Genomic DNA, 24630 nt, shown 5'->3' with positions numbered 1-24630 from the left:
TTCGTATCCTTAATTTTGCTTTGCCTACTTTACTTTGGTGTTTTAGTAATCATGTTAATTAAATTTATAAAAGAAAGCAACACAAGAACCAACATGGAAAGAGCAAAGTAAACCACGTATTTTTTTTCTGTAATTTATTTTAGCTGGCTATCTTTCATCCTCCTGTAACAGATTAAAACCGTGGTTTTGAAATTGGGTTCTGTGAAACCTGGGACTTCTGTGGACTCTTCGTGGGGATCCTCACTTCCCAGCCCCCCTGCCCACCCCTCTTTCAGCAAGGCAGTTTAGTTTTAATCTCTTACCTATTGGAAATTTATACAGGTTTTCATATGAACAAGGGATTTTTTTTTTTTTTTCTAAAAATGATTGAAAACAACTGAGCTAGTAAATAGATGATCTTCAACCTGTGGAAAGATTTTTAAAAGTATAAAACTACGGTCTAAAATGTGTTTATGTGTTCATTCATTCAGTGTGTACCTGCTGTGTGCCTGGCAGCAGATTCATGCTAGAGATACGAAACTGAATAAGACATAGTCCAGTGGGAGATGGGAACAAGGTCTGGCAGCTGTAATGCAATGTCATGGAAGCTGTGACACGCTTAGGTACAGCCGCAGGGGTACGCCAAGCAGAGTCACCTGCGAAGGGGAGGGCTGCGAGGTGACTGTGTCACCAGGATGCGGAGAAGGAGCAGAAAGTGCAGCGAAGCAGCCCACGTCTCAGGTTTTTGGAATCCGCCTCCTCACTGGGGCAAGACAAGCAGTTAGGATGTTGATTCAGGTCAAAATGACTATTGTCACTTCTGTCACCGGGGCCAAAAAAAATCCTCCCAAAAGTTACTTCCAAATTAGAAATAATTTAGTTGCAGCTTGATATTTCTGGAGATCTGTACCATCAGTCAAGGGCATTAGCTCATCAATTCTTAATTGTGACATTGGGTAAAGGAAGAAGATGACCAGGTCACATGGCCCTTGGGAAGCGTTTGCTCCCGCCCTTCTCTGGTGACATAATTAGACGCCCTCCCTCTTCTTTGGAGACCGAGCGAGCCACTGCTCGGCGCATCTGGGCTTCCTTCCCTGCTCCTGTCTGTCAGCACTCTGGTTGGTGAAGCCTGATGTTGTCCGCAGAGAAGCTCAGAGCCCCATGGTGACAGAGGTGCCCTCCGCCCAGCATGTATCAAAATTCCAGACTCCCAGGGGAATGTAGGCGCTCGGCATAAACCACCTTGTTTGCGCAGCTAAGGTACAGCGGGCCACCATTGTCATTTAGGATGGTGGGAGCCTTCTGAAATCCAAGCTCCCTGATGCCAGCCAAGGGCCAGCCTCGCAAGCAGGCCTGCTGGGTTAACTCTCATCTGAACATCAAGTGTGTCCTGTCTTTTCCCACCTGCCACACCTTCCTGGGTCCTCCGGGGATCCCAGTCGGTCCCAGGTTCGTGGAGGGCTTGGGTCCTCTCGGGTCTCTCTCACACTCCAATCCACCAGGGGCGTGTGAACTTATCTACCCCTTGTTGGTTGTCTCATTTCCAGAATCTCTAAACTTTCCAGCTAGTCTGCCAGTCTGCTGTTTGCTGCACCAGTGTGCAACCGTGGGCTGGCAGAGCTGTGAGCTTTCGCCCGGCACTTTCTGAGTTTGCTATTTTTACTGACAGCGCCTCTGAGCATAGATTTTTTTTTTTTTTCTCTCTGCCCCCAAAACGCCTCAGCTCCCTCTAGTGGAAAAGGTTCTGCTTTTCCTGGCCAGTCCTTCCTGATATAGCTACTGGGTCACCTGAGCGGAGGGAGAGGGTGGCACCAGTGAGATCGGCCCAGGCGAGAACGCCGGGTCCTGCCCAAAGCTCACCAGTGCGTTCTACGAACGAACGCATCTCCATTTGTTTCCCCTTTGGTCGGTTTCTAGAACCTGATACAGTTGTTTTTGATAGTTTTGTCCAATTTTATAGTTGTCGGGGGAGGGATTTTCCACCTTCTTCCTCTGACTTTGTTAATCCAGCCTTGTATTCCTCGGATAACCTCACTTGCTCACGTTGTATTATTATTCTTTCTATGTATCGTTGGATTGGTTGGCTCCTGTTTTTAAGGACTTTTGACTATATTCATGAGGAATAGTGATCTGTAGTTTTATTTTCTTGTAATATTTTTGTCTGATTTTGTTTTGAAGGTAATGCTAGCTTCCTGAAATGATTGGAAAGTATTCAGTATTGAATTTTCAAAGAGAATTTGTGCAGAGTTGGCATTATTTCTTCCTTAGATGTTTGTTGGAATTCAACAGTGACATGCTTGTGGCCCAGAGTGTTCTTTGTGGGAGAATTTTTCTCCTGCGAATCCACTTCTTTAGGAAGCTCCTGGTAGTTCACATCTTTAGAGGACACTGACTCATTCCGGTTACATCTGTCATCAAATGGGTCATGTTTAAAAAAAATAAAAAATTATTGTAGGATTCAGTTAGTGAGAATTCTCATTGAAATTTTTACATATGTGTGAAATGGTCTTTTATGTTCTTTTATTTAAATTTCTTTATTTGGATTTGGAATTAATATTATAGTAGTCTTCTATAAAGAGTTGGGGTTTTTTTTTTTTGCTATTTTCATACTTTGTATTTATTGTATTAATATTTTCAAAGTACTGCCTTTTTTAAAGTCCTTTTTAGTTTTGTCTTATTTCTCTTTGTCACTGAATTCTGTCATTCTTAATTTCCTTCATTCTCATTTCTTTGGGCTTGTTCCATAGCTTTTTCTGATGCTTGAGGGAAAGTGCTTGGCTCTTTCGTTTTCCACCTCTTTTTTTCCAATAAATGAAGTTGTCATTTTCTCGATAAGCAATACTTTTTTGTGTCTTACAAATTAACTATTTTATGATTTTCTTTTTTACCCTGAAGGTTATTAAGTTTTATGTTATTTAGCTTCTCACCGTTCCTAGTTATTATTTTCTAATTCATTGCATTTATGATCGAAAAAATTAATTTGTATTATATCACTTTGAAATTTATTGTGGCATGGTATGTGAACATTTTTTAAAAACATTTTACTTGTGTTCAAGGACAACGTGTATTCTGTCTGTTAAGTTTGTATTCCATGTTTGTGAGCTTCATAATATTCAGATTTTGTATTAATGTTTGTCTGCTTTTTCTATTTTAAAGGAAAATATTTAACATTTATCTTGAACACTGTTAACTGCAAAATATGTTCATGGTACATATAATCTTGCTTTGTTGTTCATTTTACCAGTATATAATGTCATTCATTTTCTCTTTTTCATGTATTTTTTGCTTGAATTCAGTTTTATGAGACATTACAGTTGCTAACCTAGACGTCATTAGTTCGGTCTCTCTGGTATAGCTTGGTCTCAACCTTCCTGCATATTTTTCAACCTTCCTGCATATTTTTGTTCTAAGTATGTCTTTTTAAACAATACAATGTTGGATTTTTTCCCCTTTAATCCAATTTGAACATCTGTCCTTTAATTAGTGAGTTTAATGTGTCAAGGTAATTGTCATTATATTGGGACCTAATTTCTTCCATTCTATTTAGATTTCTCAGCTGTTTTACTTGCTTTTTAGATTTCTTTTCTCCTTTTCATTGGACAGATAGTTTTCTTATGCTATTTTAGGTGCTATAGTCTTCGAATTGATTTCTTAAACTTATTAGCATGTATTTCTTCCCTGTCAAGACAAAGTATTTTGAAATTCAGTCGTACATTCTCACCCGCCTTTAGTTTCTGCTCTTACCCGGACCCTCCCACTTCTTCTAGATGTCGTTTGAGAGTTTAGTTATGGTGCGTTTTAGGTGTGATTCTCCCCTCCCCCGCTTTTCTTGGGTTCTTGCTTTTTTAAAGTCGAAAGTTTGGCAGATGTTGTCTCATTCGTTAAATGAAAACGATTCCACCTTCCTCACATGGCTTTTGTGGGAGTAGATGAGGTGACCTACATGAGGGCACTTTGGTAGCGTAAAGAATTACACACATGTTGATCGTCAGTCAAAAGGTGCATGCTGTTCCATGGCCCGCCCATTTGCTGCTTCCTGTAAAAAGTCTTTTCAGTCCCCTTTTCAGAAATCTGAGTTAATGTTTCCTTTTCTTTACTCTATCACACCTTGTTCCTTGATGATAGACAGACGTCTTTGCGTGTTACCACGCCCACCTGTCCCTGTAGGCTCCAGCAGAGGAGCTGTCGTGCAGGGATGTCCCCAGGTTTAGAACACTGAGCAGGGAGAAGCCAAAGATAAAGAATGGGTTTGTCGATGACCCATCCTGGAAGGTCGTCGGAGCTATCATTTGTCAGCAGAAGAAGGGAGTCGCGAAGTCGGGGTACAGGGCTTTCACGTTTACAGCGAGCTCTATGATGCCGTGAAGACTGCTTTGAGATGTTATTAAGGTTAAAATACGTTATTACAATATAGAGCGTAATCTAACGGTACCTCATTTTTTCCCTTACTAGGCTCATATTGGCAACTTATTAACATCAAAATTCTTCAGTTACAAGGATTTTGATACTTTATTGTATACCTGCGCGGCTGAGTTTGACTTTATGGAGAAGGAGGTAAGATGTGATTTCTAGGTTGTTTCCTCCCCTCGTGTTCTGGTTCATCGATTTTCATAAAGGGCGCTCCTCTTATTGCACACTCTTTGCTCTGTGCTGTCATTTCAGTTTGAGGGAAAGAAAAATCTGGCAGCTGAGAGGAAGATGTTCCTGTGTACATTAGTATAGCTCCCTGAAATGTATGACCTTTGCTCATTTTAGTAATTTAGAAGCCTGCGTGCAGACCAGCAGTAGTTTTTTGGATAAGTAAGTACATAGGCCTTTCAAGTTGCTGCTTTTTAGGGGAAAGCATTAATTCAGTGAAGCTTAGGCTCTTACATTTCCCTCACTCTGTGGTGGTTGGTTTGATCGCATTGCTTCGAAATATCATTGAGTACAAGTTTTTCATTCCAACAATATTTTCCTTTCTAAAACTATATTCAGATGTTTAGGAGGAACCCAGAGAGTGGTTTAGTGGATTTTGAGACAGAAGTCTGTAATAGTACTTGCTGTTTCTGAACAAATGCCTCTCATTCTTTGTGTCATAGCTACCCATTTCTAGTAGTATATATACTACAGTTAATGTGAGGACAAATTGAGATACATAGAAAAATACTTTGATATTTTATATAAAACATTATTTTGCAGTACTTTATGAGCTGGTTTGGTTCAACAAACATGTATCTATCTGTCTTTTTTAACACCACCCACGTGGCCCTGACTTATTTTATTATCTGTGAAATGTTTCCTTTCAGAGCTGTATGTGTGTATATATTAAACTGACCAGTGGTTCTCTGTTGACGTATTCTGGTCTCCCCGCACTCCCACTGAGTTACAGACCAGTGGACAGTAGTGTCCACACGGCAGACCACATCAACTAGACGTGCTGAGTTGAGCCTGTCCTGTCGATGTACGGTTCGCTCCAGCGCCCTGTCCGTCTTCATTCCCTGTGTTCTGGGAAATGCTTTTGACACACAGTGGCTGATGAAAGTATGATAGCGTTGGCACTTTAAGATACTAAGGAAGAGTATCTTAAAAGACATTAAAATGCATGTTCATAGCAGATCAAGACTACTTCAAGAAAGTAATAAAGGAAGTACAGGGTAAGCATCAGAGAATGAGGACACAGGAGAAGTCCTTTACCGTTCACGAGGAGGTTCATGCCGCTACAGCCTGAGAGCATGAACCATCAGCTGTGTGATAGAAGAAATGTGTATTGAGGCATAGCGTGACTTCCCCCATTTTGCAGAAAATGGCAAAGCCGTTTCCAGCCTGCTGTTCCCCATCTCCATGGGTACCTTCACGGGGACTGTGCTGTAGAGACGGTATGGTGCCAGTTCAGAGAGTGCATCCACTATATGGTTCATCCATACGGTGGGGGAAAGGAAGCAGTTTAACATGATATCTTACTGATGTCGAAAGACACTTAAGATGTATATATGGAGTGAGCAAAACGGTACGATTTTATTTATAAATAACACACATAGAATAAAGTGTAAGAACAAAACTTTAACAATGGTTTTTGGGTGGGAGATAATCAGTAATTAACTTTTTTTGTAATTTGCATCTTTTAAGTTTTTTATAGTAATCATATATTGTGTTACGCTATTAAAAAAAATATAAAACAATTAGGGGGATTTTTCCTTTTTAGATGTGAATCTGGATAGAACAGTATTTAAAGTACAGGGATCCCAAGACAGGAACATTTTTATAACCCAAAATTGACAATGCTGGATAGACCCACGTGTATGTACTTAACTATGTTTGTGTACGTACTTAACACGAAGTAAAGAGAGCATTACAGATAAATGGATAAAGAATGTATTATTTCATGAATATTATTTGAAAAATTGTATTTGGAGTGGGGAGTCAATTTAAAGCCTTGTATCACGTAATACACCAAACTTCATTTCAGTTAATTAATAGTTTAAAAATTAATGAAGCCTGAAAAATAAATTTGTGAGACATTTCATTGATCATTAACTCCATTTTTTGACGGGCATAATACCAGTGCGAAATGCGTGTGAGAATGATTAATAGATTTCTGCATGTAACTTAAAACATCTGTACATTAGATATTGTAAACATTGAAAAGCAAATGACTAACTGGGATGATTCTTGCCATAAATATAAAAAATTAAACTAGATATTAATGTAATTCGTAGAGGAGCCAATCAAGAAAAAATTTACCCAGGACTCTCTCCCTTCCGCCAGCACCCAGCACATCCCCAACTTCACACACACGTGCAGAACGAGGAAGGGTATGAGCACTCAGCCCACGGCGGGGGAAATGCTCACAGCCACCTTCACACACACGTGCAGAACGGGGGAGGGTGTGAGCACACAGCCCTCGCAGAGGAAATGCTCACAACTGACTGAAATGTGAAATCGATCGTCGCCTATATTTTTTCTACATTCTCTACTTTAACAGTGAGCCTATATAACTCATTATATATGCTTAGAATAAAATCAAGAATTACAAAGAAATATTAAAATAAAGGGACTTGTATTTAGAACACATGCACATACGCACACACATCTCTCACTATGTGGCTTGTTTTATTTGCATTTGTTCTCGTGTGGACACTCTGGTATATCTTTAGATATTGAGGAAGTTTTATAATTTTTTTTTATTAATACTTTTATATGTAACCTTAGTCCCTTCTGTTGATCACTTTTTGCCCCTCCCTACTTCTCACCCACTACTAATTTATTGAAATACTGTGATCAGTGAGATTATTTTATTTCCTGTGCACTTTTCCCCCTCGTACCCCGTTTTTAGGAGTCCCATTTTATCTTCAGCGTCAGCACATATAACCACTCATGCTATCCTATCACCTCTGTTTCCCCGTTATCGTCATAGTTCTGTAGGTCGATGTTTTCAGAGCTCACCATGAAGCCCCTCCTGCCATTTGTCAGATGTGCGAAGCTTGTTCTCCAGTGGATTCTTTAGGAAGGGCTCATAGCAGCAAATATATATATTTTTTAAAATAATAAAACAGTTTAAGTTATTTGATTTTTGCTTATATTAAGACAATTTAAAATTTACAAAATAAATATATAATAAAATTTTATAATATAACTATATTCACATACATGATATATAAATAATATTTAATATAGTACATTTAAAATATAACAAAAAATTTAAATACTATGCAAATGTTTATAAAGGTAAATAGTAAAATTGAAACATAAAAATTCTCCTTTAATAGGACTTTTAACTCACAAAGTGTGCATTTTGTGTAATAAATTATCAAAAGTACTCATTTAATACAGAATAACAAATGAGAAATATTGGACTAATGAGAGGGAGAATCAGAAAATGCTACTTACTGTATACTCTGTAGAATTAAAACGTACCAGTATTTTTAATATGGTTAAGCTGGATTTCTCTGTATAAACATATGTGGGAAAGTCTACGTTATTTGACTCAGTGATGCAGGATTATTTTGGAAGGGAAAGTGTTGGCGGTAAAACAAATTGATTGCAGATGAGAGATTTCAAATTCGGGACTGTTTAAGACTGAGAGGTGCTTAGGGCTGCAATGTGTGGAGCTTTGTTATTTAATTTTTTTCTATAGCTTTTTATCTGTTACTAAAGAAAGCATAAAAATATTTTTATTGTAAACATGAGGCGTGTGTGTGTGTGTGTGTGTGTGTGTGTGTGTGATGGGATCTTGATTAAGATTTTTATCCCCCACAAAACGTACAGGAAGAGCTTATGCGGTTTAAAGGGGTCCTGCTAACCTTAGGTGACTATTAAGTTGGGCCCTCTAGTTAGGAAAGTAGTGTGCATAAGTGAGCAGCAGCCTCTGGAGGCACTTTTTACACTTACAGAGTGTGTGGGGACTGTGTTCGTTAGTGTTCCCAACTCAACATTTTGGGGAAGTTTGTTTCCATGGAAGTGCATCTTCATGTGTACTATGGGAGTCAGTGGTCTGGACCCTGGGTGGGTGCGGGTTCCTGTTTCTCTACCTATATTTTTAAAAATTCACTCGGTTCGTTATTTGAAATGAAATTTTGTCCGTTTAAAATAACAGTTCCCTCTAACGGAACGTCTCTCTGAATTTCAGACCCCGCTGCGGTATACCAAGACGCTGCTGCTGCCAGTTGTCCTCCTTGTGTTTGCTGCCATCGTTAGAAAGGTGTGTGTCGCTTAACGCTTTCCCAGAGCAAACCGTCTTCCTGTTTCTTTTCTACATGGCAGTTACGGATACTAGGCTGTGTGGTAACCGGACGCAATATTTTGTATAGATTGAAGCATATTCTGTATTTTCTTACTAACAGCCTTTGATGAACATTCACAAGTCATAAAATATTTTGTTATCTGCCAGCATAAAATACCATAAGAAAAGGATGGCTCAAGTTTTGATAGTCATGTATTTGAAAGACAAGGTCCGAGAGACCTTACAGACCCAGATACAATTGTTTTTACCTATGTAAATTATTACCAACTCACTTTTGACTTTTATGTAATATTTCTCTAACATATGCCTTTCTAAGTCATTTGTGCAATGTTCACTAAATCCTAAATTGAGTTTGTAATTAATCAAAAGGAGAAAATAGAATATTAACAGTACATTATTAAACTCAATAAAAGGGTTAGACTCCCAACTTGGCTTTGATAATGAAACTCTAAGTCCAGATATAAATCAGGCCAGGGACATTGCAGTCTTTAGCAAAGAGCGGGTGTCATAGTCTCTCTTTTTTTTTTAAGAGTTGGTGAGCTCTGTAACTGCAGACACTTTAAGAGAATGAATTAAGATTACTGTGTAATCGAAAAATAGATAATAGACCCTAAAAGTGTTCTTATTCGTAGCTGATGATTTCTGTATTAACATATATGTATTTATAGAACATTCCGTACTGTAGTCATCGTTCACGTTATATATCTGTACTAGCCGAAAACACTTCATATGCGTTATTTGAATTGGTTATTTGAGAAGCCTGTGAGGCACATAGACGTTATCCCCATGTTGACAGATGCAGAAGAGGAAGATCAGAGAGGTTGTCGTTACCAGCCTCACAGCATGTCCATTAAAAAGCACTGGAGGGACTAGAGGCAGACGACCCCTCCCCCCACTGCACAGTATTCAGCTTTGTCGACTCACAGCCCTTTTCAGATCTACTCAGGTTATGGTCAGGCAGTTTCTGCTCGGTGCTTCCTTTGCACTTCTGCACGCTTTATGTGGGTGTGCACCTAGAACGTAATAAAAAATACTGGATATTTGCAATTCAGAATGCATTAAGAAGACAGCGGCCTGGATGGCAAGAGATAATAAAAATTATTAGATCGGATTAAAGAAGTGGGAATGTTTGATTTAAAGAAGAAAGATTCAAATGGAAAGAGGATAATAATTTTCACATATTTAAAAGCCTGACACTTGGAAGGAAGATTATATTCACTTTGGCTGCTCAGAATGACGGCCACTTCCAAGAGGTAGGACTTTTGAGCAGAATCGATCTGCGCTGATTACGAAAGTGCCATAGATGCGGCTGGTGGTTCTTCCGAGAGCTGAATTAAAACCTGTCAGCCGTGTCATAGAGGACATCAGACTGGGGATAGGATTTCAGGTTAGATGACCTCCCAGTTACTGCTAATGTGGGAACACAGAGGTCAGTTCTCCGTGCTTGTCGGTCTCCGAGGCAGCTCTCCAGTCCTGTGAGTCCCACCAACGACGTTGGTGTGGTGGGACTCAAAGCATTTGAATTGGAAGCTGAAAGGTCAGATTTCGAGACCCAGCGACGCTTCTTAGCTGTTGGTCACTTTCAGGCAGGTCGTTCCATTGATCTAAGCCTGTTGCTCATTCACAAAATGAGAATAATAAAATCTGCCGGAGTTGGGTGGTAGGTATTCGATACAATCAAGTACCGTATAAATTTAAGGTTACAGTGTAATTATTATTTTCTGAGTTATCTCTTAAAATTCAATCTAAGAAAAAGTTTGAAAGTTTAGAAGATGCAGTAATTAAAAATTTTGCTTTTCCCAAACAGCTGTTCTAAAGTGTTTAAAAATCTCTTTGCAGATTATTGGTGACATGTGGGGTGTTGTAACAAAACAGCAGGCACATGTAAGGTAAATACGCTCGTAACCATTTTGTTCCTTCCTCCATCTATTAAGCGGATATCCACAGTGTGGTAACTTTGTACTTACATGTTGTGTCCTCAGCATTCGATAATTGGTTTTGTCAGTTGTTGTCGTTCCCCTTCTTGCTTTCCTCATCGTTTCTCATCTGCGCAGGGCTCAGCGCGTCACTCACGCGTGCCTCGGAGCCCACCCAGTGCGGGGTGACAGTAGCCCTCCATGTCGTCTGTGCTCTCACGGCACAGCTTTGCGCTGGGGAAGAGCAGGGAAGAGAAATCATTCTCTCGATGGCTTTCTTCAGACCAATGGGCTGCCTTTTGAGAGATGCGCGGGGTTCTATGAAACCGGATCCATACCTCACTTTTTACACTATAGCAAAAAACTGAAACCCTCGAATTAACCTAGAGCTCGTTTTCATAATTTTAGGGTTAGAGAGGCCTCGTTCAGGAGGACCTAAAACCTGCAAGCTAGGAGGGAAGGTTGGCAGGGTTAGCCAGGTCAGTGCTTTTTTTGGTAGGAAACTATGAGCAGTCTTCAGAGAAAAGACCGATCGGGGAAAATATTTGTAATATATGACAAAGGACTAATGCCATCATATGTAAAAAAAACTTCTATAAATTAATGGCAAAAATGCTAAAAACTCATTAGGAAGATGAGTGGGGGACACCAGCAGTCGATGGAAAGGAAGGTAAATTCTCGTGATCGTCCCTGCGCTCGCGTGCTGGTGGCCCCGTCCGTGCTGGAACCGTGGCCAGCCGTTCCGGCCTCTGCAGCCTTGCGGTGGCCGTGCCCCTCCCCGCAGCCCGGTTCTTTGCGTGGCTAACTCCTTACTTAAATGCCACCTCCTTCAAGGAGCCTTCGTTGACCATCATTTCTGAGTAGATTTCGTGTCTCCTTTCTTGTTATTCTCCACCATCACATGCTTTATCACCAGCTATACTTAAATACCGTATCTCCCGAAGGGTTAATTTTGTTCAATTTAGTGGTTTATCTGTTGTGCCTGGCACATAGTAAAGAATATAGTAATTGAATGAAGACTTAACAAATAACTAATAGATACACAGAAAAGTGCCTAGTCCCACGATAAAGTGAAAACTTTTTTACTTACCTTTTTACTTACTGGGTGTGTGTGCATTACTAGCACTCATTGCTTGCAGGGGTGGGAGGAGGTGGGTGGGAGGAGGTGGGTGGGAGGGCAGTTTGACGACACATAGCAAAACATACAGCGGGCCTGTTCTTTAGCCCAGCAGTTCTGCCAGTGCAGATGTGTCCTCTAACCATGCTCACAGGAATGCAGAGATGATGGTTCAGAGATGCCCATGGTGATGGTAAATGTGTAATGTGAAAATGGAAACAACCAAAATAGCTCTAGTAAGGGATTGGTTTACTTATGACTCAGTCGTAGAGTGGAATGCTGGGCCATCTTTATGGAAATATTTCCATCATGCATCATTGAATAAAAAATTACAAAACTATATATAGGATGATTGTACTTTGGGTTAAAAACATGAAAATGTATGTTTATTTGTGCATAAGAAAGTTCTGGAAAGATAAAATCTGCAACAAGAGCATGAGATTGAAGGATAGAATAAAGATAGTTTTTGTTCTACTTTCATACTTTTATGGGATATTTGGGGGCTATAGAGATTGTTGGATTTAAGTGTGTCTGTATTTTCTTTTATAACTTGAATACACACAGGCTTATATATTATTCTCTCCCCTATGAATTTCTACCAGCCAGTGATAAATTATTGCATGTACCCCATGACATCTCTTGTTCTCATTTAGAAACAGTTTGCTGTAACTGTGCCCTTATTTATACCTGAAGCCTTCGGGGGCACGGGAGAATGAAAAAGCTCCTGGTACATGCTGCCAGAATTTCTCTTCTTTTGAGTTGAAGTGTTTGTGAATAGCCGTGGGCGGAGCTATGAAGCTACAGTGTATTATACAGCTCTGGAAGAGAAAGGTGGAACTCTTCAGAGACAGAGCTGTCCTTTCAAGAATAACTAAACTGTAGAAATAATTATAGAAAACCACTGAACTCCGTGGGGGTTTCACTTCAGGTAGGACCAGCGCTTTTTTGAAAGGAGGATGGCACATTGATATTTCACTGTGCATAAGCACCAAAATCACATACCAATATAAAAAGCGAAGGGGTAGGAGATAAATGTAAGTTATCAGGATGTGAGTGCCAGTGCTCTCTCTTAATTCCGGGACCTGGGGGTAAAGGAGGATGGAGGCAGCATGATGCAGTAGAAAATATTTTAGCTCAGAAATCAGTTAGAATAAAGACTTGGTTTTTTCACTTTGTAGCTCTACGATTTGCTTTCCTCTGCTGTAAATTGGGGTAATAGATAATTGTAAGGTCAGAGTTTATGGGATGTACAGAGCATATGAACATGTACGTGGTCAGTAGTGGTAACTAAGAACTTGTACTTGGCATGAAAAAAGAACAAAGAAGGATCCATTTTAATTTCGTCATTTGCTCCATATTTTTACAGTTTGTTATATCAATATTTTGTGAAACCAAATTCTCAAAATACGATTATGTGTCATCTGGATTAGGAGTTAATCGAATAATTTATTCATTTGTTCAAAAAACCATTGAGCTCTATGTGCCAAGCATTTTCCCCAGCATGTCGACTGCTGTATCTCCACCGTTACCAGTGCTCAGTGAGGTAGGGTGGATGGACGGACTGGTACCCCATCCTCCTGAAGGGCTCGTTTTAGTAGGGAGAGACAGGTGATGATCAAATAAACCAATCGATGAAAATTTTTTTGTTTTCTGTGAGAATTAAAGCAGCAGTGGCACAGAGTGATGAAGCAGAGCACTGAATATGGGCGTCAGGCGCCTCTGTGATGTTTGAAAGAGTGAAATTAGTCCGGTGCGATGAGCATGGTGATCACGAGGGAACGCGGTGCAGTATGAGTTTCGAGGATGAGTGGGGACTGGCTTAGGAAGGCCGCGTGCAGCGTGGTGAAGACTTGGGAGTTCATCCGAATTACAGAAGAACCCGGTGGAGGGTTTTAAGTAAGGGAGTGGTGGAGCGGATCCATGTGCAGATCGCTCTCACGACCGCAGTGAGAATCCAGGGCGGGGGCAGAGTGAGATGCGGGGAGGACCTGTGGGCCTTCAAGCACGTACCCTGTCTCAGCAGACTGAAACTGTCAAGCAGAGCTAAAGATGCAGTTTTGGAGCTATTTGTATATTCCAGAGCTGCTGCCGAAAAAATCTCCTGCCTGGCTTCCTAAATTGTCTCTGTAGCAGCTACAGTTTGTGGGGGAGCCAAGGGACACTGGGGACAGGAAGCAGGGCTGTGGGACTGTGGAGGCATCAGAGGTCCCCTTCACTCCCTGCTTTGCCAGGTATCACCCACGAGGCGTCTGACACACCACAGGTGCCTCTTGGTGGCCTGGTAAATAGCCTGTAGTCAGATATGCAGAATATGCAACATTGCCGGGGTTTTTTTCGGTAAACTCCCTTAAAATATTGGAGCACCAGTTTTAGTTTATAACTTTTAGTTAATTTGATTTACATATATATGTGTCCTGAGGGAATATTATAGAAGTTGTAAAACTCGTAAGATAAAAATGCAAATAATTGAAGTAAGTGCTTCAGCAATGATTTAATGGTATTTCTTTTTCCATTTCAGAAAACATCAGTTTGATCATGGAGAGGTAATGACTTAATATTACTATAATTTACTATATTTTAATGTTTGTACATATTTGGATTTTCTTTCAAGTTCCAGTTTCTGAGTTTCTTGGTAATTGTCACTAATCACCTTCAAAATAGGCCCGTGTGCATTTTTATGAGAACACTGCACACAGACCGTTCATCTGTTAAAACAAGCAGGAAGCTCGTTTGGCCTGCTCTGACCCCCTCACTGGAGCGGCAGTTTATTTCGGGGCCTGTTAGACGCGGGCACGGAGCATCTTCTGCGTGACTGGCGATCGCTTTCCTCTGCTCACCTTGCCTGAGGCTCGGAGGCTGACTGGTTGCTGCTCCCGTCTCCTGATGGTTCAGCCGGGCTTTTCTATTTTTACTTTTCATTTCTCTCTCTCTCTCTCTTTTTTTTATTATTGAGATATAATTGATATATAACATTTATATTAGTTTCATAATAATTTGAATTGTTACACATCGTGAAATCATCACAGTAAGTCTAGTTAACATCCATCACCCTACTTAATTACAGAAATTCTTTTTTTCCCTTCCTTTTCTTCTGATAAAGACTTTTAAGACCTGCTCGTTGGCAACAGCATGCTGACCGAGGCTAAGAGCGCTGCTGCGTGCGGCAGCCGGTGTGGGTGGCTGCTCCACGGTGGAGCCCGGGGACCTTAAGCAGCAGTCAGTTCTGATTAACACTTTCCTACCTTGATCTGATGGAGCATCCAGGTGGATCCAGAAACATGGGCTTTGTTAACCACAGGCTCGGCCCCGAGCAGCATTACAGGACCACTGGCCTCAGTGACTTCATAATTTTAGCCCTCTAATAAAATGGAGACATTTGAAAGTGAATTTCAAGACTTGTTTACTATTTTGGAAGTCAACGTATTGTTACTAAGAAAAAGTACTCTTTTTGTATATTTACCATTTAAACAATATTCGTAAATATTGTTTAAGTCGTAGGAGTAAAAAATATCTTTTTCTTTCAGCTAGTTTATCATGCATTGCAACTGCTGGCATATACAGCCCTTGGTATTTTAATTATGAGACTGAAACTCTTTTTGACACCACACATGTGCGTTATGGCTTCCTTGATCTGCTCAAGACAGGTAAGGTGGTGGTTGCATTGGTGTGATAGCTGCTTTGATAAGTTTTCAGCCTTTGTTATTGAGTGACCTTAAAATAATACTGAATTACCCAAAGTTCTTTAAATTGTTATGGTAAAAGTTTTGTACTTATCTTTTGTACTTATCTGTTTGTACTTATCTTTTCTAAAGAGTCAAAGGTGATAATTCCTAGTCTTCTAACTTCTAAAATACTCCTTAACGTAACAATGAAGCCTCAGTGCAGTCTGGATTCATGAATAATGATTATGGATGTTGATAGAAAGCAGAACTTAATTGTAGAAATAATTTTTGTTTTGTTTTGACATTCATACCACAAAGAATTCTTACAATTGATTTCATTACAAGTACTTTCAAATGATATTTTCTTTTTCAGTATTAAGCTTTAAAAATTATTATTTATTTGCATATACACTTGTACCCACATCCCTTACTTCACTTTTTTGAATTTAGCTTGAGCCATCTTGCTTATTTGCTGCTTGTTTTTCCTGGGTAACTGCCTCCTTGCTCTGTATTCACAGATTTATGCTTCTGCATAGTGGCACCTTTTCATTAGTCAACTAGCCAAAGTGCAACAGAACGCCTCTTTTAAATTTAGCACATATTTACTAAACATCTAAACGATGCTCTAGGGATGAGTGTTGAGTGGTAGAAAAATCTAGAAGCCAGAGTTTTTATATACGCCCTCGAGAAGCGGCAGTCTGGCTCTACAGGTGTGCAGACAAATAATCTTGAGGAGAGAACGATCGAGACAGTGTTGTTATTGAGAGGAGTCTACTTGAATGTGGAAGAAGTTAGCCAGCCTTCAGGTTCCGGCAGAGTGTCACCTTAGAGAGGCACTGCCTCCAGAGGCGGATCCGGGGGTGAGGCCGCTGTTCCTGGCTCATCCAGGCCCGGACAGGAAGGGAGCCTGGTTGGCGCTTCTCTGAAATCCTGCCTGCAGCGTGTCTGATGGCGATAGGTGACCCTGGCTGGCCTCACAGGTGGGACCTCTGCACGCACAGGCGCCCACACTGAGAAGGACCCTGTACCTAGTTTATCGCTCTGCTGTTGCTGTTCTGAACTTCTTAATAATTTTCAAACAAGGGATCCCACATTTTCACTTTGCACTGGGCCTGGCAAATCATGTAGGTTAGGTAAACCTGGCCTTACTTGAATCTGGGAGCAGAGAGAGCAAGTGTAGAAAAGAGCTTCTTAAATCATGCCTCACTTATATAAGGCTGAGCGTAGAATTCTTTCATTCCTAGAGTCATTGTTTCTAGAACTTTTCCTTTGGGTAATTAATCCTTTATCTGGGACTCTAGCAGAGACTGTGTTCTCCTCTGGAAGAACTGTTTGACTATCACGTACATGCTCTTTGTATTAACAGTTATCAATGTCTCTTTGATGTGGTTTCAGCTGTTTGGATGGCTCTTTTGCAAAGTACATCCTGGTGCTGTTGTTTTTGCCGTATTAGCAGCAATGTCAGTACAAGGTTCAGCAAATCTACAAACCCAGTGGAATATTGTAGGGGAATTCAGCAATTTGCCACAAGAAGAACTTATAGAATGGATCAAATATAGTACTAAACCAGGTAAAGGAAAGTCTTATTTAGCTGATGTTTTTTCCCCAAATTTTATTTACCACCACAAAATCCTAAACCGAAGTAACATTCAGTGGTCTTACTCTTTCTAATCAATGTTGCATCTAGATTATCCAGAAAAAAGAGAAATATCAGTCTTTCTTAAGTGGTTTGCGAAGTAAATGTCATGCATATCTTCTTGGTAATTAATTTCGTTATTTTCCATAAATTTAATTTTTTCAAAGTTTTACATGCCACAATTTAAAATAATTTTTATGCTTATTAATGAATTTTTAATCTTAATCTTTCAGATACCTTCTTGAAATGAACTCATGGAATCTTAAATTTATTCATGTTCAGAAAGGGAGATTTTGTCGTCATTCGAGTATAAATGACTGAATATTAAATTTTCCTCCAGAATTCCTGGGTGCTGTAAAACTTTCTTAGTCGTTTTGCCTCTTCTTTCCTAGAATCAGGCACGATTTCTAAGATATTAAAACCAAAAGCCCCAGAGATTCTCAGTGGTGAAGCGACATGGCCGTACCTTCCAGGGACAGCAGCTGGCTGGGCTCGGAGGCTGACCGCTGTGGCGTCAGCTCTCAGACTCCTCCCTGGTTCTGCCGCTGGCTCTTCGGGTCACGCAGGCCCCGGGCCTCCCTGGGCGGTGACCAGGTGACCGGAAGAAGAGCCCTTGCGTGCTGGCCACGCGTCCCCCTGAGTCAGGTCTTCTTGCTTTGCAGACGCGGTGTTTGCGGGCGCCATGCCCACGATGGCCAGCGTCAAGCTCTCCGCGCTTCGGCCGGTTGTGAACCACCCTCATTACGAAGACGCGGGTCTGAGGTGGGTGCACGGTTCTCACACTATTGAAAACGAAGTGTTCATGCAACTAGTGGGGGAGTTGGAAGTGTTTCAAACAGGACGCGGAGAATGGGGATTTGTGGAGTTCGGGAGGGATGCCGAGATAAGATGCTGAGTCGGATACAGAGCTGTTCATCCTGCACAGGGCAGTGAAACCACAACCTCTGGGCTCATCTGCTCCACGAGGAGCAAGACGACATCACGCCGTATCCGCAGCCCGCGGGTCAACGGGGCTGCACTCACGCAGGGCCTGAGCAGTTATCACCATCTTCGGGGTCCTCCAAAGATTCAGTAGCCTGTAGTTTTTAGTAAGGTTTTCTTATAGGCCATTTTTCCTGAATTCTCAGGAGAATCAATAGAAATGGGATACCATTCAAAGAGGGTTTTGTTCTGGTTTTCACAAACATAACCTGCTAGAATGACCTTGGTTTTTGTTTTTTACTCTTTTTTTTCATAAACAAGTGGATTTATTTTCATGCAATTTCTAGAGTAAGACGAATTATTAATTTCCTGAGTGACTATGTGAATCCTATTAATGTATTCTTTTATCTAACAGTGGGACATATATTTTATAAATATGGATTTCGGCAAGTGAATTTCCAGAGCAATTATGTTGAGTAAATTTAGCTTTTTAAAAATCTAGAAATCAAACTGAGGGCCATTCAGAGCTAATCATTGTTGAGATCGAAGCCGGGGCTGCCGCAGCTTCGGAGCAGCCCTGTTGTGTTTGCGTGGAGCTCGCCCAGCACACATGGCGTGCCTCACGCTTATTTGTGGTAAAGTGGTGAAGAATTTAAAACAAAAACAAGCAAGCAGACAAAAAGACCGAGTGTGGAGATGCAGGGGTGCATGAAACCGAACCCCCACTCCCAGGACTCGGGCCCCTTCCGTCCCTCCCTCTAACCTCCCCAGGCCCCGAGCAGGACTCCGCGACGTGTCCCCTTGATGTGCCTCTCCCACAGCGTCCTCCCCCAGCTCCAGTCACTGTCTCCCGCAAAGCCCGACTGCGTCCTTTTAATCTCGACCAATTCTGTCCACTATTTTTTTTGAAAGAGCCAGAACGAAAATAGTCTACTCCATGTACAGTCGAAAAGCAGCTGAAGACGTGAAGCGGGAGTTGATGAAGTTACAGGTGAATTACTACATTCTGGAAGAGTCCTGGTGTGTAAGAAGGTCCAAGTGAGTATCCAGCATGGCTAACGCTTCGCGTTCGTAACGTGGCGACTTAACTCAGTTGCGTGGCCCGTGCTTCACTAGTCGTGTGTGTGACACTTAGCAACGTGTAAGTGGAATAAACTTTTTTAGGCTATTACTCGAATTGGAGTTTTTTCTTTTCCGGTCATTCTAAATATGTTTCTTTTACAGTGATTTTCAGGCGTACACTTCGTTAGAGGTGTTATATTGGCACAGATTGAATATTTCCCAAATTATTCATATTTGCCTGTGATGTTTTTTAAATCTTTTATTTCAAGTTTTATGTATTTCCTTTCAAAAGACTTGCAGAGTCTGAGACCAAGTCATGGAAAGTCTCAGTGTAATGAGGTCAGTCAGGCAACTGAGAGGCGGGGCCTCCTGTGTCTAGACCTCATCCCTGCCACGTACTGAGTCCTGCGGTTCCCCCATCAACTCAGAATGAAACTTCTTTCTTGCTGTTTCACATCTTAGTTGAGTGGGAAAATAATTCACTTCACTCTGACCCACCATCTCTTGAGTTTATAGCTTTAAAAAATATTTCCACAGAGAAGTTCATGAAGCAGACAGTAGCAACAGGGGCTAGCAAGATCTTAAAAGCTAACGTGAGTTCTAAAGTTGACTAGAAATGTTGTATCTGGGTGACTAGACAGCAGATGACGGTAGCTTGCTATTAAAATACCAAAGCATTTGCTCCATGAGGAGCCACAGATATGAGCAGTTTCATCTGAAATCAAGGATATTTTCTGGAATGCTATTTTAAAAATTCTCACTATTCTGTAACTAAACAGAAGCCTTCGGGAGATTGCTATATCTGTGCCTTAATCACACTCATTCACCATGTACTTAAGTGATACACAAGGGTGTTGAGACAAAATAATTAAATATTAACTCAGGAGTAAAAATAGTTCTGTGATGCAGTATCAGCATTGCCCAAAAGGAAACAGTTGTTGATTGTTCTATGACTATGTCTCAAGTGACTTGAATTTAATCAGGATCTATAGAAAATGTCATTGTTCGTAGAGTCATAATTTAGAAAATACTTTCAGTCCTTACGAACAAAGGGGTATATCTGCGAAATTCATATACGCACCTTTAGTTAACTTTGTGGTGTAAATTTAGGACAGAGAAGTCATAAGTATCTTTCATGTTGGTTTTGGGAGGACATCGCAACAAGCCAGTGGCAGGCCGACGTTTGCCGTAGGAAGAACCGAGTTTCTGGGCAGATGTCCACCAGCACTGTGATCTGCTTTATCACCTGGGCCCTCACTCTCCCGTCCGGTGACGCCAGCCTGGGACACCTGCGGGTTAACTCGAACAGAAAAGCAATGCTCCATGACCTTTTCCCCAGTGCTAATGATGAGCCCTGGGACAAGATTCTTCATTTTTTTCTGGACCCTTGCATCGTATATGAACGTGGAAATCGCAGAGGCTGGGGTGCTTCATGTTGTAAGATGTCCGGGATTTGTAGGACTGCGGTCGTCTCGTGTTCTGATGGCAGGGCACTGTTTCCTGTACACAGGAAGGGATAAAAAGGCCTTTAGGAAGCATAGCCATCAGCCCTGCACGCTGAACAAAATCAGCAGTGAATTACCGGCTTTGGATCATTGCCGTCTAGAGTTCACTGCGGGCTCTGAGAGTTTGAGGCGGGGGGGTGTGCCGGCTCCCCCGTCTGGACCTTGACTTGCCCTTGTTGTGTTTGTTCCAACAAGAGTGGAGAGAGAGAAAGCTAAGGAAGTGACTCTCTAACCTCTTATCCCCACTCAGTAACTAAAACACTGTCCATCTCCTGCAAGATTTAAGCCAGACTGATGATAAGTCCCAGGCAATCTTGGACAGGGGCACTCTGCTTGAACCTTGAAACAAAACACACCCTGTGCTTTCCGTGCTGACAGGGGAGCAAATGCGGGACTCAGATAGGAGAGGAAAGGGAGGGACGACGAATAATTAGTGCCTCCATCTGCAGTGGAAAAAACTGAGTTTCTAGACAGTTTTCTGCCTGCATTGGCATGCTTATTGCTTTGGCCCTCGCTCTCCAGCCTGAGATACCTGTATGTTACTGGAACAGGAAGAAGTGTCAGAACGGGGGGAGCACGTGGGGGACTTGCATAGAAGAAAGCGAATATTTACCTTGTGCTTAAACTTTTGCCCAGCACTTTGATGAACACTGTATTTATGTGATCTTGTGTACAAGTGGTTTAATTGTGTGACTTGATTATTCCTTAAATACTTGACACTCTGTGTTCAAATATGAGTACGAAAATATACGCAAATGCAAGTCGTAGATGAGCTTTTAATTAACTACTCTTTTTTTCCTCAGTTCTCTGCTTTTTTTTTTTTTTTCTCATTAATCTCAATAATAGAGTTGACATAAAATTAAAATACATGAATTCAGGAGAAAATTATTCAGGTTTTCACTGGTGCTGTTTAAAGATGTAGCCGGCTGGCCAGGGGAATCTTCGAGAAACTCAGATGAGGACTAAAGGGTGTTGCACTGGGACAGGCAGAGCCACCAGAGGCAGCTTCGCCCTTTCGTTTTTCCTGAAAGCGATTGCACTCAGGAGCTGGAGGTGGCTTCCTGCTTCCTGTGTGGTTCGCTTTCTGCTGCCCTTGGCCTTGACATGTGTGGGGAAATTGAACATCGTTACACATGTTCAGTGTCGGTAGCATTGAGTGTCAGCCAGGTGTGCAGAAAATGTGCACCACACTGCATGAGAACGCTCATGGGAAGACCTTTGCGGGAGGTAATTTGACGGAGGCAAAGTGGACATCGTGTAGCCCTCTGACACTGCCATAGTGCTGCTTCTAGAAGTTTGACCTACGGAAAGATGTAGGCACAGAAATGTTTGTGTGAGTGTTGTTCGATAATGGTGAAATGGAAAACAAAAGTATTCATCCGTAGAGGAATGGTTAAATAATACATGGAAGGAGTAGGTCTTATGTACTGAGATGGAAAAATGGCCCCATTTTATTGTTCAGCGAGGAGTGTTCAGATAGTCTCGTTTCTGTAAAAGCAGCCAGGAGCATCCACACACAGACGTGTCTGCGCCTGTGTTTGCACACGCGTGTGTCTGAGCCTGAGTGGCTAAGGGGCTAGCGGAATGTATGCTCGGTTGTTTAGAGGTCCCCTCTGAGAAACGGCCCTGGAGGTGACAGTGACTTTCATGTTTTTATTTGGATAGGTCTGCGTTTTGACACTTCTTGGATAGTGACCTTTAAATTAAAGATATCCTCAAAACAGACAGCACGAGCGTTCCGGCCCCAGCACCGGCCTCACGGTGGAGGGCAGGGCATGGGGCCGCCACCGGGCGCGGGGCGGGCTCGTCGGGGGTGGCCTGTTCTCTTAGAGAAAAAGTGAAGCAACCGTGACGAAACACGAGCAGTTGTCAGTTCTCTAGTATTTTTCCTTGTGTTTTCCTTTTTTTTTTTAATTTCTCAAAAAGCAAATAAGAAATTGGGAACTCCTTTCTACCTATTTTGTTTTTACTGATCTTTGGAAGAGTCCAGGCCGGTTGTCTTATAAGAATATCCCAGGAATGGCTTTGCCTAATTCACTCCTCGTGGTTGGATTCGGTTTGGCGCATCCTCGAGCCTGCTACGTGGGAGGCGACGTGCGCTTTCCCTTGTGGTGCTGCAGGAGATGCACGTCGCTTTGTCTTGTTATTGCTAATGCTAAGTTTCAGCACTCGACAGAGAGCCCCTCAACTCTCTGCATTTTACGAAGACAGATTTCTTTCATACTTAAGGAATCTAGGGAGCGATACTTAGAGGCCATTTCTTTATCCTCTTTCTTGAGAGCCTTTCACCAGATAGTTCTTACATCCAATTTTTCTTCTTTCCTGAATCTTTTATTACATTGGTGATTATAAAATCGGTAATACAGATTTGAAAGTAATGTATCACTTACTGATGCATAGGAGTAAGGATGGATTTGATAAATACTAATAAATAATAAATGGACCTAGAGCTATTGGGTTATCTCTATGGAAAAAAATGAAAATTAAATCATCCCACACCATACAGAAAAATTAATTCCGGATGAATTCTAGGTCTAATTGTGAAAAGCAAGATTCTAAAACTTCATCAGAGTTCACACAATGAATATTTTGACGATATTGTGATAGGGAAGAATTCTTTAAACAAATCATAAAAATCATAAGCCCTAAAAGACTGACATCTTGGAGTATACTAACATAAAAATCTTCAATAAAACAAAAGGTCCCCCCCCAAAAAAAAAAGAAAAATTAAAGAACTTATTTGGCCAGATATCATAATGTCAATTTTATTTCTACTATTCTTTAAAAATATATATTGCTTCTAAGATCTAATTCGGAAAATATATATTGCTTCTAAGATTTAATTATGAATTTAGTTAAGGTATGAGCTTAACACTACTGGATTTTCTTTAAATTGATTCATTCTGAAATATAGTTAATGGGAAGTTGCATAAGTATGAACTAAATATATTTGCCAATTGTAATTTTTTAAATTAATGTATGACCTCTTACCGTGTGCTGTGCATGACGCGAGTCACAGTCTCTCCTCATAACACAACTGTGTCATGGGTATTTCCCATTTTACAAGTGCGGAGAGCGAGACCGAGTGACGCTAAGCCCACTTTCTCGGTAGGTAGCTTAGGCAGGATTTAACCAAGATCTTTTTCGTGTATTTCGTATGTCTGTTTCTTTCTTCAGAGTCATCCTTGCTGTGTTTGCTCTGTTCTAAAGAGGATTTATGGCAGCTTATATTAACATAAATAAACATGTTTTAAAAGCCAAGTTAGTTTAAGTAGGAAAAATGAAATGAGGGCAGGAGTCTAAAAATTGTGCCCCGCTTTAGCTGCCGTTAGGTGTTGTGCACTGACTTGTAGCCTGTGCTGGTTTTCCTAGGCCCGGCTGCAGTATGCCTGAAATTTGGGATGTGGAAGATCCGGCGAACGCCGGGAAGCCGCCCTTATGTAACCTCCTGGTGAAGGACCCCACGCCTCACTTCACCACCGTGTTCCAGAACAGCGTTTACAAGGTCTTGGAGGTTATCGGAGAGTGACCGCTGCCCACGGAGAAGTACATCAGTGATGGTTTCAATGCTCTGCTAATAGCTCATGCCTTGTTTTTAATTCAAATCCCAAAAACTTTTATAGGAAACTGTTTTCAAATAGAAAATGTTTTAGTTGGTCAATTTGTCATTCCGATTATAAGACACATGCCATTATCAGTTGGGTACTATTTCAGTGCACCCCTTAAAATTTGCTATGCAAATGAGTATATGCTTGTATTTGACTTAAATATTTGTGCGAAAATGAGCAGTCAACTGTATACAAAACATGATGGGATGGTATGAAAATGCAGTCAGTTCTGAACTCTGTGGGGGCTGATTTTACAGCTCATGGACCATTGATGGCCCTTGCTCCTTTTCTGCCTCTTGCACCTGTTTTTTTGGACATTTCAGTGGTTATTGTGGGCTCCTCGTTCATGTCAGTCCCTGCCATCAGTCTCAGTAAGAGTAGATGGGGCAGACTTGGGTATTTGCTGTGTGGAATTGTCGTTTATTTCACTTCTTTCTGTTCTTTTGTTCTCTCTTGCTCTTGTTGATGAAGCATTTCCTGCCCATTATTAATCCAGACTCTT

The 24630-nt window shown here is 41.2% G+C and overlaps 1 protein-coding gene across 2 annotated transcripts in view; it reads left to right on the top strand.

Annotated features, from left to right (window-relative positions):
- The window catches only part of DPY19L1 (dpy-19 like C-mannosyltransferase 1), a 69530-nt gene extending 45043 nt beyond the window's left edge, over window positions 1-24487 (top strand). For both annotated transcript variants that reach the window (XM_039862733.1, XM_039862734.1), the window contains 9 exons: window positions 4432-4533; window positions 8588-8659; window positions 10541-10590; window positions 14253-14277; window positions 15259-15378; window positions 16792-16966; window positions 17695-17794; window positions 18866-18991; window positions 23893-24487. In XM_039862733.1, the coding sequence (XP_039718667.1) occupies window positions 4432-4533; window positions 8588-8659; window positions 10541-10590; window positions 14253-14277; window positions 15259-15378; window positions 16792-16966; window positions 17695-17794; window positions 18866-18991; window positions 23893-24049 (927 nt within the window). In that variant the 3' untranslated portion in view covers window positions 24050-24487. The remainder of the gene's footprint in view (window positions 1-4431; window positions 4534-8587; window positions 8660-10540; window positions 10591-14252; window positions 14278-15258; window positions 15379-16791; window positions 16967-17694; window positions 17795-18865; window positions 18992-23892) is intronic.
- Window positions 24488-24630: the final 143 nt, after the last annotated feature.

This window comes from Pteropus medius, unplaced genomic scaffold (genome assembly GCF_902729225.1).
Source record: "Pteropus medius unplaced genomic scaffold, Ma_sr-lr_union100, whole genome shotgun sequence".
NCBI classification, from domain to species: domain Eukaryota; kingdom Metazoa; phylum Chordata; class Mammalia; order Chiroptera; family Pteropodidae; genus Pteropus; species Pteropus medius.
Note: the sequence above shows the minus strand (reverse complement) of the source record. Positions and strands in the feature narration are given on the sequence as shown.